The sequence below is a fragment of the Oryzias melastigma genome, linkage group LG15 (genome assembly GCF_002922805.2).
Source record: "Oryzias melastigma strain HK-1 linkage group LG15, ASM292280v2, whole genome shotgun sequence".
NCBI lineage: Eukaryota > Metazoa > Chordata > Actinopteri > Beloniformes > Adrianichthyidae > Oryzias > Oryzias melastigma.
Window position 1 is genome coordinate 23,143,016 of NC_050526.1, and position 16,684 is coordinate 23,159,699.

The 16,684-nt window shown below is 38.6% G+C and overlaps 1 protein-coding gene across 2 annotated transcripts; it reads right to left on the minus strand.

Moving 5' to 3' along the window:
- Positions 1-928: 928 nt before the first annotated feature.
- On the minus strand, positions 929-16,374 carry ercc6 (excision repair cross-complementation group 6). Of its 2 annotated transcripts, none has more exons than XM_024297626.2 (22): positions 16,244-16,374; positions 15,571-15,833; positions 14,451-14,679; positions 14,024-14,144; positions 13,802-13,919; positions 12,207-12,918; positions 10,448-10,579; positions 9,986-10,144; positions 9,227-9,362; positions 8,582-8,752; positions 7,959-8,135; positions 6,854-6,970; positions 6,004-6,099; positions 5,294-5,512; positions 4,809-4,919; positions 4,498-4,617; positions 3,527-3,621; positions 3,074-3,219; positions 2,437-2,985; positions 2,191-2,359; positions 2,027-2,105; positions 929-1,936 (listed from the first exon to the last, which is right to left on the minus strand). In XM_024297626.2, the coding sequence occupies exons 2-22, from the start codon at positions 15,761-15,763 to the stop codon at positions 1,487-1,489; spliced, it is 4,299 nt and encodes a 1,432-aa protein (XP_024153394.1). In that variant the 5' UTR covers positions 15,764-15,833; positions 16,244-16,374; the 3' UTR covers positions 929-1,486. The 2 variants fall into 2 exon arrangements, with proteins under 2 accessions (XP_024153394.1, XP_024153395.1); XM_024297627.2 differs by having other exon boundaries at positions 16,279-16,370.
- Positions 16,375-16,684: the final 310 nt, after the last annotated feature.

Consider the following 16,684-nt stretch of genomic DNA (forward strand, 5'->3'; position numbering starts at 1 on the left):
CAAGGCCAAATTTTTGATTTTGTTCACAGCAAGGGGTCCGGCGATTTATTTCGCTTCCTCGGATAAATGATCTGCTGCGGGACCCTTTCAATTAGTTTTAAAGCGCATCTGGGACGGCTGAGCGCAGACGCCATGCGTCTCTGAGGTGGAGGCAAAATGAGGCTTCGAGAAGCAGCTGAAATTTAGAAGAGGAGTGCGGGATTGGACCAAACCACATAAAGTGCAGAAAATCCCGTCTAATGGCGCGTAATTGGTTCTGTAATATCATTACAGGGGGATAATGGCCAGTTACAGGGCCCCGCGCTATTAAGGGTTTCCCTGGCGTGCAGCGTTTATGTTATTAAAGGGGGAATATAATGATATTTTAGTTATTAAATGCGCGTAATTAATTTATGCACCACTGAAAATAAAGTTGTTATTATGACCTCGGCGAAGCGCGGAGAAAATTGAAATCAAATAACAGTTGATAACTTTATTCTAATATTTGGTCTAGAGAAGTCGGGCGGAAGTGGAGGCCTTAAGAGTTTCCTGTCAGATCCATCCTCTGATGATTGAGAGGAAACTCAACAAAATCATCTCAGCTGGTAGAAAAATAATTAACAATAAATAAGGCTTTTAGTTGCTTTCAGCAGCTGGATCTCTTTTCAGCACCATGGTCAGCACCACTGGAATAATTCACTAGGATCTCAGATGTTTTTAACCACTTTTCTGTTATATTTCTGATAAATGTTAATATTTACAATAAACAGCTGAAAATTTTTTATTTTTATATAATCTACATGCACACCATTTAGTGTTTTGTAATTAGAATTTTAAGACTCATCTTAAAACATTACAAGGAGAACTGTTTCAAAGATTTATTATTTAAAATGTGTGCACCAAAATGTTTGATATTAATTTAATATAAACGCGACATTTACTGTCCATGTCAAAGGCTGGTCATTTGAATTTATTTTAGAGAAGTTCCAACATGTTTTTAAAATAAAAATACACATGAATTGACTCTTCAAAGCTTACTTTACAGTGAGGTAATATTCATACATGATATATTACCAGCTACATATCCAAGTCTAAAACAACACATCCGAGGTAATTCTGTTGAAGCACCTGCAATGGAAGCAAACATGTAAACGGTTTTAATGTAAATTTTAAGAGTAAAATATAAAGAAAACATTGACATTCAAGTATAACCCTTGGAAAATGCCACTGAAAAGGCATGGAAGCAGATACAGTTATGGATGAATCCTTAATCTCAAAGCAACAACAACCAAAAAAGGACAAAAAATAAAATAAGACACTAAACAAAATAATTTCCTTCAGATAATTGAACTATAAAATGGGTCTCCTATGGCCCCGTAAAACAAACATTGTTCAACATGAAGTTGCTGAAGATGGTACAATGGTTTATTTTGGCCCAGAATGAGTTTGACATCCTATGATAATTGCATTAACAACATTTGTAAAAACACTGTAGCAGTGGTTTCTGTCAGCGAAAGTGCTCTTTTAACTTCCAAATGCCCTCCTGCCCAGAAGTCCTGTGAAAAAAGCAGATGCTCCTGAGTAACTCTCTGAAGACGGGAACTTGTTCCTGTGTCAGTCTTGGTTTGAAATAGTCCAGCACTTCCTGGGTGGTGGCCTGCCCGTCCACGTTCGCCTGGAAGGCGACAAAGTTGCGTAGATCGACTAAAAGCTCATCGTGCTCTGTGGATGGAGCAGGAGGAGAGCTGGTTCCTGGAGCTTCAGAGTCGTCCTCGCCCTCTTCTTCATCGTCTCTGCGACTGGAGAGGCTGCTTATGTGATTTCGAGCTCTCATTTTGGCCAGAAGGGAAGCCGAAGATAGCGGGGTGGAGTTTGAGTCACCCTCTGCTCCTTCTCCACTGAAATGAGCTCCTGCACCCGGTTTCTTTGATGCTGACTTTTTTATAATAGAACTATCCTAAAATAAGAGAGTAAAAACACACAATAGAGCATTAAAAAATCAGCAAAATCCACCCATGCAATACTTTAAAAAAAAATTAAAAGTTACCTTGCATTTGATAGGAGTGGTGGTAGACTGAACAGAAGGTCCAACTAAGAGAGAATTCTTTTTTTGGCCAAATCGTTTCCTGTGAACACAAAATAAATCACAAAAAATCAAATGAAGCAAATCCGAGGAGCTTCTTCCCACCCCCCAGGGGATTGATGGGATACCTTGCAGGTGGAGGAGGGGGTCTGTTATAGGGCAATCGGCACTGCTGCCGGGAAATCTTAAGCGCTTTGAGGGCATCTTTAGCCACTCTGTTGGCTTCTGCTTCTACAAGAACGTAGTCCGGGTTGGAGGACTCCATGATGGTGTCGTGCTGCATCACACTGTGGATCCCTAACAAAACCAACAGGATGTGAGAAAGCTGAACAATCAAGTTAGTGTGAAAGGAACGACTCGGACAGGATTCCTACCAGATTTCTTCAGGAGCTTTGACAAGACATAATCATCTGACTTCTTCTGATCGTTTGCACCGTTTTCTTCAGCCTCTTCTTTCTTAAAAGCCCTTTTCTTCACCAGATGAGAGATGCGGTGGCCTTCGAACCGAGCCTCTCGCGAGCGTTTGGTCTTTTTATGCTTACGTTTCTCATCAGAGTCACAGTGTTTTCTCTTTTCCCGGTGTTTCTGAGGACTGCTTAAAAGGTCTTTGTGCTGGTGATTGTTCTTCAACACTGAGTTGTTTGCTGCAGTGCTGACTCTATGAGATTCTTTGTTATTATTTTCTTCTGGAATATTTGTCTCTTCAACCGAACCGTTTTGATTGATACTGTTGGAGTCAGTAAACGCACTCGATTTTCCCTGAGAAGGTAAGGAACGGCCACTTTTGAAGATGGGAGTGTCTTCTGAGGAGGAGTGTTTCCTGGTTGGAGCAGCTTCCCTTTGGTTTGCTGAGGAGTGTGAATAGTTATACGTGGACTTCGGCCTCTCTGGTTTCTTGGGCACTTTGACATCAGAGCCCGTACCTATTTGAATCCAAAAAAATCATCTTATCAAGAGAAATGTATGGGATATTCTCTTCAACTGAGCGATAAATGTGTGGTAAGAACAAACCTGCAAATATAGCACTGGTTTCTGTTCCCTGAGATCCATCTGGGTCAGCCAGAGTGAAGAGTTCATAGATGTCATTAGACTTGAAAAACCGTCTTTGTTTGGGATCCTTCAGAACGCGATTGGTCAGAAACTGTTTAAAGATTTGCCTGGATTTTTTTAAGAAAAACAAAATATATGTTACTTCACAATATATGATCCCTCCAGATCTAGTCTCCAAAGGATATATACAATTTAGACTCATTAGTTTGTATTTTAAAAATTAAAGAAAAGCTTTTAAATAAAAAAAATGTTAGATGAAATGTATAAGTCTTTTTTTTTAATGTAGAAAGACTTTTTTAAGTATTCAGGTACACTTTTTTTTGTAATTCTTGCAATATTCCAAACATATAATAATAATAATAATAATAATCTAATGTGTATAATCTTGTAATCTAGTGTATTTGGGGTACAAACCTGTGGTAAATTTTCTCTTCGATGGTGCCTGCAGTCAGCAGCCTGTAGATCGTTACTTGCATCGTCTGACCGATTCTCCATGCTCGCTCTCGTGCCTTTTTGCAACAAAAAAAAACATTCAATAAGGCGGTGAACCACAAAAATAAGGAATGATTTCATTCGTTTTCAACCCTTTTAGAAAACATTTAGTAAACCAAACAAACCAAAAAGATGAAAAGCAAGAAACATGTGAAGAAAGCTCCACATGTCCCGATCTGGGTCGGCGCTGTGGCAGCACTTCTGTGGCTGAGCTGGCTCCGGGTATAAATAGATTCCTAATGTTCTGTTTCCTCACAGCAGAGCCAAGCCATAAGTTTCTTTTAAATTACAGTCCTGTTTTCATGCCCTTATTTGTGTGTGGGGTCATGGGGTGTATGTGTCAACAGAGGGGTGGACAAAGGGTTGGTTTAAATTTACATTTTTGAGGCTACATTTATTTTTACTATAAAGCTCTATGAGCTGCTCAAAGCATGAAAATCTTATTTTTATAAATAAAGTTTGATTTGATTGTAGTTTGGTGTCACCTCATCTTGCAAAATGTTTCATAGAATTATGGTCACTGGCAAAAATTTTGAGGGTAGATTAACGCTCATTCCTAGAACCCTAAATGTTAACAGAAACGCAAATATAAATCTGCCATTGACTTAAACTAATTGAAAGTTTGTGTTCAATTTTATAGAAGTATTATTTATGTTTTATTTTATCAAAATTACCTGTCATGACTGAAATAAAATGTCTTTTCAGTAGTTTCTAAACGGAAGTGAACACATATGGAAACATATAAAAAAAGATTATTTATAATCCACAGAAATAGTTTTGTGTGATTCCTCTGGTCTTCAGAAAAAGAAGAAATTCTCACTTTTTTGAGGTGTGCTATGTGAGGAGCATTAGTATGCTTAGTAAACATTTTTTTTCTTCAGTGAGTGTCTAACCTGTGTGTCTGTGCTGGGGTTCCAGTCTGGGTCATAGATGATGACTCTGTTGGCTCCAGTCAGATTGACTCCCAGACCTCCAACTTTAGTGGTCAACAAGAAAATGAAAATGGATTTGTCCTGTAAAAAGACCAACAAGACTTAGCCATAGATACTTGCAAACTTCTACAGTAGATAATGTTAAATCAAGTTTCTCTTCTCACATAAATCCCCAAAACCCAGATCAGCATCAGTTAGTGTTTCTACCTCAGGCTCAGAGGTGGGATTTTCATGGGAATTACTCTGAGCCTTTAGGGAAGGATGATCCTCACCTGGTTGAAGCGAGCAATCAATGGCTGTCGAGAAGCTATCGTGGTTGTTCCGTCCATTTTTAGGTATGAGTAGTTGTTCTCCATTACAAATACTTCCAATATATCCAGCATCTGGAACATAAGGATCTCTTTGAGACAACAGAAACACAGAACAGGAGGACAGGAAAAGGTTGGCAGAGAAGGGGAAACTGGGACTGAGGTTTGGATTAGCTCTAAAAGGATTAGAGCAGATTAATATTACATGGACAGAGATGCCGACAGGGATGGTCTCAGGTTCCCTCTGAGGTATAATCTCATTGGTATTGACTGGAACAGCTGGGACCTTTATTATACACACACTCTGTCTCTCACATAATCACAGCAACATTTCAGTCAGAGGAGCTTTAAAGTAGCAGCAAAAACACAATGTCTCTCTAAGATTACATATTTAAAGACATAACAGTTTTAAAACTTTTTTTTCAAAATATAAACTTTGTGTCGCCCACCTGTCTAGACTGAGAGAAGAGAAGAACCCTGTGGCCTTGTTTGAACCAGAGCCGAAGCAGGGACTCCACCACTATCAGTTTCCCTGAGCGTTTCCAAAAGCCAAAGTGTTCCTCCTCTGTGAGCTGGTCCTCTGGGATTCCCTTCAGCATCCGAGGGCCACCCGAGAACAGATCCGGGTGGTTACAAATCTTACGCAGTGCGATCAAACCCGAGAACACCTGAGAAGAAAGAGGAAATAAATGAAGACAAACCATTACCTTTAAGAGGAAACAGCCAGTGACAACACATTGATCAAGTTTAGTGCATTTTGCAATGTTGTACCTTTAAACAAATACACACATTTACTTTAGTCTACAGGAATGAATTACATAATTTATTTAGGGACGATAAAGGCTGAGTTTCGTGATGAGGGCCCAGCGGCCACTGCATTAGTAATGGTGGTTAATGGACTGAGAGTGACCACTGAATGTATCTTTAAGAGTGTGTGTGCGTGCACAATCTGGTCAGCCCCATCTCTTCCTCCACGCCTATTTGGTCAGTGGTGATAAATGGTAGTTTGTCTCTCTAGAGTCCAGCTAATGTGAGAGGAACAACTGGACAGTTCTTCAAGGGAGCAACACAAATACAACATTTCTTAAAAATACAGACAAACCCGTTTGAATGTAGATTTCTTTGTAAACAAACAAAACAAAAGAGTTTAGGAACTCACCTGCATGTCACCATTAAGTATTTGGTAGACTTCTTTGGAATCTAAGAAGCTCTGGTAGACCTGCCGCTGCTCCTCTGTTAGTCTGCAAAACAGCACCTAAAGAAACAAACACACTGATGTGAGTCTAAGGCTATGGTCACGACAGGCTTGGAAATGCGGTTTCAAGCGACCACTTCCAATGAAAAGTCTACGTAAACGCGGGTATATGTGCGTTTCAGGTCAGTTTTCGGGCTCTACCAACAGAAAATGTGAAATTCTACCAGCTGAACTTTAACCAAACAGGAACTCAGATTCAGTTGTGCTCGGAAGAGCAAACCATTTGAAAATTGGTCATGTAGGAGAACTTAATTGTGGTTTGCGCCCTGCTAGAACTATGTGACACCATATATATATATATATATATATCGGCATAAAGCTGGGAAAGAAAAAGTCTGGATCAAGATTTGCACATTCATGAACGCGCATCACAAGCCCAGTGTATACGTAGCACAAGTTTGAAATGGACAGTGAAAATCCACTTTAAAGCCACTTGATGAAGTGAACTGAGTGAGAACCGAAATGATTGGGAAGCTTTGTGGTTTTTAAAGCGAACACAGTCCTCAGGGACTGATCTTAATGAGCAGGAGTGGGCAGAGAAGTCAACCAGCATCAGGCAGGAGGACAGACTGGAGACCAGCCTCTTTAATGAATACTAGCTTCTTTTACTTTACCAGGACTTTATTAGCTGGTTTTACCTGACAAAGCCATCTATACAAATTCATTTAACACACATTAATCAAGCTCTCTGCAGATGGAGAGCATCACAATGCATAAACATCTGTGTTGTTTCAGGGTTTTTGAGTTTGATTACCTGCTCATTCTTGTCGGGTAAGGAGAGGTTGGCCTTGACATCAGCCTTCATTCTTCTGAGCAGGTAAGGATTTATGGTGTCCCTCAGCACACACGCACACTTGTATGCCGTCTGGACCTGCGTATTGACAACAGTTAGACCTTAGAGGCTGAGAAAAACTCCTATCTTCACGGTTCCTGAGCTCTGACAGTCGACCTGATGTCCCACTCAATGTTGCGAACCATTAAACATTAGTACTTTTTTGGTCCCTGGGGTCAAAACACTTTTCTTTCATCACAATAGCTGAACATCTCAATTTGAAGAAGGGGGTTGGTAGGAGTTAAGAAATCCCCCACTCCACGGTAAAGGGTCTGCTCCACTTTATCCAGACTCTGTGCTAAAAGCCAGTTTCCTCTTTAAACATTAACTCTCTGGGAGTCCACGGGGGGATCAAAGACACCGTTGGCAGTGCTGGAGGGGACAATAAAATGGGGAGGGGGGATCCAGGGGCTAAATGGAGGTGAGTTTGGAAAGCAGCCGAAGAGGATCAAGCGATCTCAGCACAAGCTGCTGAGTGGATTCACATCGAATGTGGGGGGGGAGTCACAAATGCACATTTCAGTAATGGATCCAATATCCACATGCTCATCAGGCCCCACCCCTAAGCTATACATTTTCCCAAACAGATATTTGCACATACATTCTCTTTATGTATCAACAGAGAGGCCCGCTCTGCTGCTCGGAGGATTTCAGGATAAAGCAGCAAAGCTTTGCCCTCTCTGACCATTTAATAACATTAATAATTAGTAAAGGTTTTTATTATCGACAGCGGAAAAAGCATCAATAGCCAGCCTAAATAATTAAATCTGTACAGTCAGTGGGTTAATAACGATTGAACACTAATGACGAAGGGCTACAATTTAGATGCCTCTTTACTTTAGCCTCTTTCTCTCTCACACATTAAGGAGGAACTGAAGTTCCTTCATATGAGCCTACATTATCCAGCGCTCCTTTTAATGGGTCTGTTGTTGCACTGTCTCCTCCTCTAAGCTGCTTCCTTCAAAACTGTGAGTTTCAAAATAATTCAGTACTTCAAAGCTGTAGCAGGAGCTCTCTGTTCCTGTACCTGCACAGGTGAGGCATTGCTGTATCCTCCCATGGTAATTGGCACAGAGAATTGCTCCATGAAGACGGGCAGCGTCCCGAGTTTCCCAGGAAAGACGAAGTCGAACAGAGACCACAGCTCCTTCAAATTGTTCTGCATCGGTGATCCGGACAGTATGAACCTGTGAGGAGTGTGAAACTGCACAAACAAAGGATGTCAGGTACACTTTACAGTGAAAGAATTAGTGCAGGGAAAGCTTCTCTCCACATAGAACTCTAAAATAAAATAAAATAAAATAATTATAATAAACTGAATTGATCTTTAATCAAACAAGACAAAATCAATTAGCCAAATCCATAAATAAATTGCCCATTAAAGTAATTTAAATTTTGTTTTCAGACAGAAATACACTAATTTAGTTTTTAATTATAAGAATTTCTAATTTCACTCAAGAAATCACAAGTTATGAGAAAACAATTTTACTTTAACAAAATACATTACTTTAATATAAAACAGGAAAATACATTCATATTATTAGAATTGATCAAATCCAGTAGTGAACTTGTAAATCAGTATGAAACTGATTAAATAGTTTGTGAAGTAATAAACAGCCCTTCTCCAAAGGAACTATAGAGCAAACACACCTGCTTGCAAGCAGTAGTGACTGCAGCATTTGGATTCCTGATCTTGTGACCCTCGTCTAGTATGATGTAGTGCCAGTCGTAACGTATTAGGATGTCCTGCAGATTCCTTACAGCTGAATATGAGGTAATGAGGATACCGTGACATGAGGCTATTTCTGGAATCAGTTTTTCCTATAAGACAGAAAAAAAGAACAGAAACATTTGAATTGTCTGTATACTTGAAATGTGTCAATTAACTGTTTTTAAAAGACTCAGGGAATTCAACAGATTCTATAAGACTTTAAGACCCACTTCGATCACCGTTTGAGCTATTTTTAAAAGAATTCCCAGTGTTTTTTTTTTTTTTTAATTATGGTTATGTTGTTTTTAGCCAAAATTGAAAAAAAACTTGTGTCGTTTTCAAGGATATACGGTAGTCAAAATCCATGCATACTCAAAAATACTCCGAAATACTCAAAAGTGCAATTTTGAGATTAATGTAAGGCACTAGAACATGTTATAAACACCAAAAAAATGATTTTGATCAGAGTAGATATTTAAGTGTAAAGTGTACGAAGGATTAAAAGGGTTACTGGAGAATTCTTCTTTATTCTATTATGTATTTTGTGCACCCAAAAGTAAATTAACATATATATATTTTTTTACCTTTTTGCTGGTGAAGGAGCCCGTTTCATGGAGAACAGCAACTCTGAACGGTGGCCACCAGGTGTGAAACTCTTTAACCCACTGGTGCATGACTGTAGCCGGACAAACAATAACTGTTGGACCCAAACCAGCATATCTGAGAAACCACCAAGAAAGAAAGAAAAAAATAAGGGAGATTTTAGTAAATATTTGCTGGACTGAAGCAGAAACAAATGGAAAAAAAGAAAACAAAGCAAATTTATAGAGTACATTTACACTTAATATTTGTTTCTAAAATAAGACAGTGCATGAAAATATTTACAAGAACATTGTGAAAAATACATAAACACACAATGATGCACTAATGGGCTGGTATGAATCTCTGCCTGGTGGAAGCTATTGATACTGAGCCATAATTGAGTTTGCAAACAATCAATTTGTGGGCGTCTATAGTAGACAGAGTATTGACCAACAGGGAAGCTCCACAACCTTACAGTATGAGTGTCACTTTTGAATCACAATCAGATTCCTTTTTTTAAAGCTTGTTTTAAATCTCATTTCTAAAGTTTTTTAAAATCATTTGAAAAAAAAAACAGTTTTTCTCAAACAGTGTCAGTATTTCTCTGATGTCTTCTGTAAGAAAGTGAAGAGTCTGATAATTGAAACATGTTTAATAATTCAGATGAACACTCTCAAGCAGAATCCCCCCCGATCAAATATTCATACCACGCAGACACACGGGCTCTGGACGCAGCTTGTTGTCAGTGTGTGCCTCTGTACCTGTAGTTGGACCCTCTAGTCCTCAGTTTGCTGTAGCTCAGCCCGGCCAGAAAGCTGATGACCTGGATGGTTTTGCCCAATCCCATCTCGTCTCCCAAGATGCCGCCGGCCTGCTGACAATGAAGTTCCCACATCCAGCGCACACCTGTCTGCTGGTACCTGACAACACAACAAATATGCTCACATCTCACCTAATCAAGAGATTTACTTTCACAAAATGTAACTTTTCAGTCAGTTATTAAAAAAAAACTTTTCTGTCTTTTTCCTGAAATGTTTTACTTCTCAAACACTTAAAAAATGTTTACAAGAATATTAAAGTTTAAACAAAAGTCAAATATTCATCTGCTAATCCTAATTCAAAGGTTTCAGAAGAAGTGGGTGTGGATCAGTACAAGGTACAATGTTCTGTCACATCACATATCAAAGTATGACATACTGATATGACAGATATGCTGAACTCACTTGTAAAGTTTTTTCCAGAGGAAACCAGGAACTTTGAAGCCTTCGTCAAACTCTGCATCGCTGTCATCCGACAGCTCTTCGCCTCTCTCTCTCCTCTCTTCCCGTTCTCGAAGGCGGTTTCGTTTCCATCTCCTAGTGAGAAAACCAGTTCATAAGGATGACACCTTTGCCCGTTTTGACAGCAATGGTGTTCCAATCATTAACTAAAACATAGAAAGATGAGGCCTGAAAACATTTTTGTCTCATTTCATTCTTTTGTTAAAAAATTTGTGGATGGGAAACTTTTTCTATGAAGAAATTAATTTAAAGACATGGAAGATGTATGATTATGAACTTCCTGAAATGTACAATTCCTAGTCTTTAAATGCTTATGACATATTTAAATTTACTATGTTACTATGGCAAGCCACAAGCTCCCTGCTCCACATTTACCTCTCTTCCACGTCACAGTTTTTTGTTTTTTTTTTAGAATTTCAGGGTTGTTTTCTCTTGTATGGTGGAATGTCTCAAGAAAAAGGTAAATGTAAAGAGAATACTTTTAATAGTGTAGGGAAGAGGGCAGTTAGAGGCAGAGTCGTTGTGCTGCAAATGAAGATTGATACAGACAATTAGTAGTGCGCGTTCCCCAGAAAGGTGTGAGGTGCAGAAGATAAGAATCCATCTTCATTTGGGCCCGGTCCTGTCACCCTGCTACGAAACCAGTCCTTTAGCTGGGCCTGGGAGACCACACTCTCTAATTAAGTCAAGACTAAGCATTGGTTCAGTTAATTACACTTTTCTGCCCCCACTCTATCCCTAAACCCAACTAGAAATACCGCCCGCACTAATAATATCATTCTTCGCATTAGCCAGCCTCACCATCCATGCCGTGTCAATGCTGTCGAATTGACATTCAGTCACTTTAGTGTAGAAAAAGGACACATGCCAACACAATTTATTTGACGGCTATAAATATGAAATCTCATTAGGGCTGCTCTTCCATTAATTTGAGCATTAGAATGAGTGAGCATGTAAAGCCATGTGCGGGAAGATAATTAGGCCAGAGCAAGACCAGAGAGGGAACGAGAGCACCGAGTGAATTTGCTAAGTCAAGAAACAGCTGCCAATCTCATCTGGGATTAACTCTCTTTTTTGCACCATGGAGCCAGCAAAAACAAACTGTTTCTCCTTAGGTAAAGAAAATAACAACAATAGACCATTTCCACCAGTCATTTTTTCTACTTTGACAATTTGCAGGGATCTACACTAACTTTTCTTTCTAGGAGAACCAAGATGGGAAACCTAAAATCTAGGATCTCTTCTTTACTGTAACATTTTCCCAGTTATTAGTCTCTTTGAAGCAAATTTGTGAAACATAATTTATTTTTTGTCTTCTGCTGAATCAGTAAAGTTGCTTCTCCTTCACAGATTTGATCATTTCAAATGATGTTCGTTGGTTATGAATGAAACTGTTGCATTAAGGATGAATTCAACACTTAATTTTTTATAGCAGATTCTTTCAAAATCTGGGTTTCATTTCTGAATGATAATGAGCAAATGGTTAAGTTAAGTAACAGCCAGTGATATTTGTATTATTTTACAAATGCTGAATATTGAGATTTGTCTTTTATTTTGAAGAGTTGTGTTTGTTTTTCTTTAGTTTTGAATAAATTCACTGCTGTGAGGGAACCACTTGTGTCTGGACGTTCTTCATCGGAATTATTAAAGTATTTCATGTAATTCAATAAATAATTTTATCATCTGAAATACACAGTAATACCTTATTCGTTGCCTGTAGTACTCCACATCTCCATCGTCCTTATATCTTTTCACTTTACCACTGCCATCTTCCTCTTCATCTGAACTCCCAGGGTGATATTCTTCATCATTATTTGCCTTCTTCTTCCTCCAACGCTCAGGTTTTCTCTTGTAAGGTTTCAGCTCATACTCATCATCATCATCATCCTCCCCAAAGCCCTCAGCCATAGCTTCTCTCTCTTCTTGCTCTGGATCCAGTAGTTCATCACTGGGCAGGTACTCTGATCCCTCACTGTCCGTTTCCTCTCCCTCCGTGTGTCTCTTCCTCTTCTTTTTGGGCGTCTGGGGCTCAGCTTTGGGTCGAGCTTTAGGATGGGCCTTCAAAGCGGTTATCTGCAGCTTTCGCATGCGCTTCTTCATTTTCTTGTCTTTGGATGAGTGAACCGTTTTTGTGGTTTTACTACTTGTTCCTTCGGTAGAGCTGAAAGATGAGCTTTTCTTCTTCTTCTTCAAAAGAGGGACTCTTTTCCTCTCAGTTGCCATCTTGGCCTGATCTGCCAGGTACTGGTCAAATGCAGAGTTCTCAGCCAACATCAGTTTCCGAGGTTCCTTCTTTACCTCTTTCTGTTGTATTCTGGTTCCAAAAGGAGTCATGTGACCTTTCCGAATAAGCTCCTCCCATTCAGTCTCCTGAGCTGGCATGAGCATGCTGCCCAGTGTAGACGGCCCAGGTTCTGGGAGAAGACATAAATACAAAGTTAGGTCTGAAAATAGAGTTAGTCAAAAAGACATTAGTTTAAGACAATGTGAACAAAAAATTCAGAAGGAATTTGCTTGCAGATCAAAACAGAAGAATTTTTGTCAGATAACTCTACTCGAACATTGAGATGAGGTCTTGATGGTCTGCTGAGGTTCAAACAATGCATAAGAAAGAGAAAAAATAATAATTTGAATGACTAGTGGATATGGATGTTAGTGCCAATAAAGTTGGTCTCATAATTTCAAAATTTAATGATCTGTAGAACCCATTCTCAAAAAATAAATAAATAAATAATAAATAAAAAAGTGTGGTGTTAGCAGAAGTTCTTTGGACAAAAATGTCACGCCAAATATTAGAATGTCAGTTAGTAATACAGTCTTAAATGTCTTGACATTAGACAACAATGTAACTCCATTTAGGATATTGAGTCTATGACTTGGAGATTCTCACCAAACTTGAACAAAGCAGAGACATTCTTTGATTTGCTACTGAATTTCAACTGAAGTCAGAATTTAATATCAACCACACAAAAGGATGGATCCATCTGATGTAATTTAAAAACTATTTAAAGCCATTTCAAATGTACCCCATTCTTATTTTGTGTGTAAAAATTAGCAGGATCCCATCACCATGTCTAAATAACTAAATGGACTGAGGTGCTACCATAACAAATGTCTGTGTTAATCACACTTAGTATGACAGGAATTGAAAAATGCCCTTCACACTGCATCAGATCCCGCTGAGGGGAAAAGCAGCATGTCATGGAAATTAAGACACAGCAAGTGTTATTTTCATTAATGATTGGATAAGAAGACTGGTAGCTATAGTAAAGGAATCAAAGTGTTTTTAGTCTTTACCTTCATCCTCTTCATCATCTTCAGCCAAAAGTTCTGCTTCCACTCGCTGAGAGTCCTCTCCTCCCAGGATGGCCTGAAGACGCTTCTGTTTCGCCCTGATTTTTTTCAGCTGTTTTTCCTGAATAAAAAGATTTTATTCTCAATTCTATAGTCTGTATTTGTAACATATTACCATCTAAAAAAGTACACAACTCTTAATTACTGAATTTAATAAACTTTTACCTTATTTTCCTTTTGCCTTTTAACAGATTCAATCTTCCGACTTATATCTTTGCTGGATTCTGCATATGGAGACAGCTGCTCTATGATCTTGTTGATTTGCTTCAAAGAGACCATAACAGATCTGAAACACGAAAAGATGAACAAAGACCAGACTTTGTAATTCACACTTCTATAAGATCATCACTTTAAAATGATATAAATATAATTTCTAATTGAAAATAAAAAAAGATTAACCTAACAAGCTAGATATTTCCAAATCATCCTCATCATCTCAGCCAAAATACTCAGGTACATCCACAGTCTCACACAGTGTTCTTGGTAAAGCCACATAAATTATTTTTTCATTTAAAAAAAAAAAAAATTAAAGTTAAACTGAAAACTAATAAAGGAGGTGTATTAACATTGCTTTTTAGGCATTGTTCTTTACCTCACATCATCCAGTACAGAATGGTACTCCTTCTCAGCCTCAGCTTTAGCAGCAGCCTGACTAGACTCCTGAATCGCTTCATCCACTTGCCGCAGGACACCTTGTTCAAGTACATCCTGGTCATAAACGGCCACACCAAGACCCAAGAGTTCATCAGCTCCAGAACTGGCAGAGGCTTCCTGGATCCGTTGTCGGTCAATGTGTAATAAGGCTCCTGACCTCTTGCCACCTAAGAGAAGCAAATACAAGCTATTGTGAGCAAATCTCCTAAAATAAACATTAAAAGTTGTTACATTAAGTTACACTTAAGTACTGAAATCTCTTTATCAGTTGCAAAAGCACAACACCCCTCAGTTCTATTTTTACCCTCTAATTCAGTATCACATTAAAGATCCAATCCAATCACATTTTGATCTATTGTAAAAATGTTAGATTATTATGATTCTGTTTTTAGGTGAAATTAAAAAAAACTGTGTTGTTTTCTAGTTCATTACAAGGAGCCTCTGAATAAACTTAACCCCGTTACTATTACCGGTATCCATTTGTTTACACTTTCTCCTGCTAGCTTACAGCTACCCCACAACCCCAACCTAACATTACTAATACAACAAAAATCAATCAACAATCCTTTATTACTCCCACAATGGGGAAATTCTCTATTTTTTTTGGCGAGAAAAAAGGGAGCTATACAGCAGTGCACAAGAAAAACAGAGACATTCATGGATCTAGTTGTCTGCAAGTGGATGCATCAAAAACAGCAGAGAAGGAAACTGTGGCCCTCTGACTGTAGCACCTACATCACTGTTACAGGCTTTTTTCCAAAGGCGTTTTTTCATCTGCTCACAATTTGAGTTAAGAAATACCGAAAAACACTATTTTCATTTAAATGTATTTTTATATATGTCATCTAGTATGAAAAAAAAATGGTACAAGAGCATTTTGAAAACACCAAAAATGTAATTTTAATTGGGGTGGGTATTTAAGTAAATTAATGCAATTTTCTCAATTAGGTTTTAGCAGAACTTTTTAAAAAAATTAATCACCAAGACTTTCTCCCCCTAATATATTACAATTACTACAGTATATATATATATATGCAGCTTTTCTTTAAATGACTTACCATTGTTGTCTCCGGCCCCAGCGCTGGTGGGATAGGCTGCAGCTGCCTCGGAGCTCTGGGTGTTATCAGGGACAGAGCAAGATGCTTTGCCCCTTGCAGCTCCTTCCTCCTCTGACCATCCCAGCGTGAGGGCAGCACTGGCTGGGCTGGACAGAGAGGAGGACGCCTGCTGCTCGGTGGCTTCGGCAGGCATAATGATGCTTCTGCCAACAGAGTTGTTGGCGTTTCAATCCAGCATCAAGCCAGTTATGAATGTGCAGTACCTAACAGGGTTTAAAAAAAACTATTTTAGGACAGTGTGAAGCAGCATATCAAAACAAAACCATTTACTATTTACTGAGTTAATTCATAGTAAAAGTTTGAAGGATTACAATGACTGATTTCATAACTGTGTTATTAGTTTGAAAAAATAACCCCCGAACCGATAAATAATAATACGGCTGGTGATAAGAGAATAATTAATTATCAAATCAACTAAATAAATATCCGTTAGCCAAATATGAGGTTGATTTTCAGGGTTTGTAGAAGTCTTTTGTTTACGTCGCTCCGCTAACTAGCTAAGCTAACAGCTGTTTAGACTTGGGAACCGCGTCGGCTTCTATTAAACTATCGGGTCTGATATTACGAAATATAATAACTGTGATATCAGAATTGTTCACATAAAATATAATACCTTAAAATGAAGCGACAATCACAGAAGTCACTCACAGCGTGTGTAGTTACACAACAGCACTAGCTTGAGTTATGTCATGTTTCTGCCCGGACTGCTTCATTGTTTCCGGTGCCGACGAGTACGCTACATCAGTGATATGGAGCGCCCTCTGTAGGTTTACAACTGTAACGTCACCCCATTTTCTAAAACGAAAGCAGATGAAATGATCATTTATAATTTCATTTGAGGAAATCATTTTAATGCTTGTTACAAATTGGCAAGTTTTCAGCCTAAGGTCAAGACTTATTTAACTGCATCTCAAGCACAAAACCCTGATGTGAAATGATTGCCCAACTAATAAAGTATGGATGTCTGCACAAAAGTGTAAAGGCTGGAAAGAAAATGAAGACATATTTCAGAAAAGGGGGTAAAACAATATGACTAATAAATTAATTCTGTGTA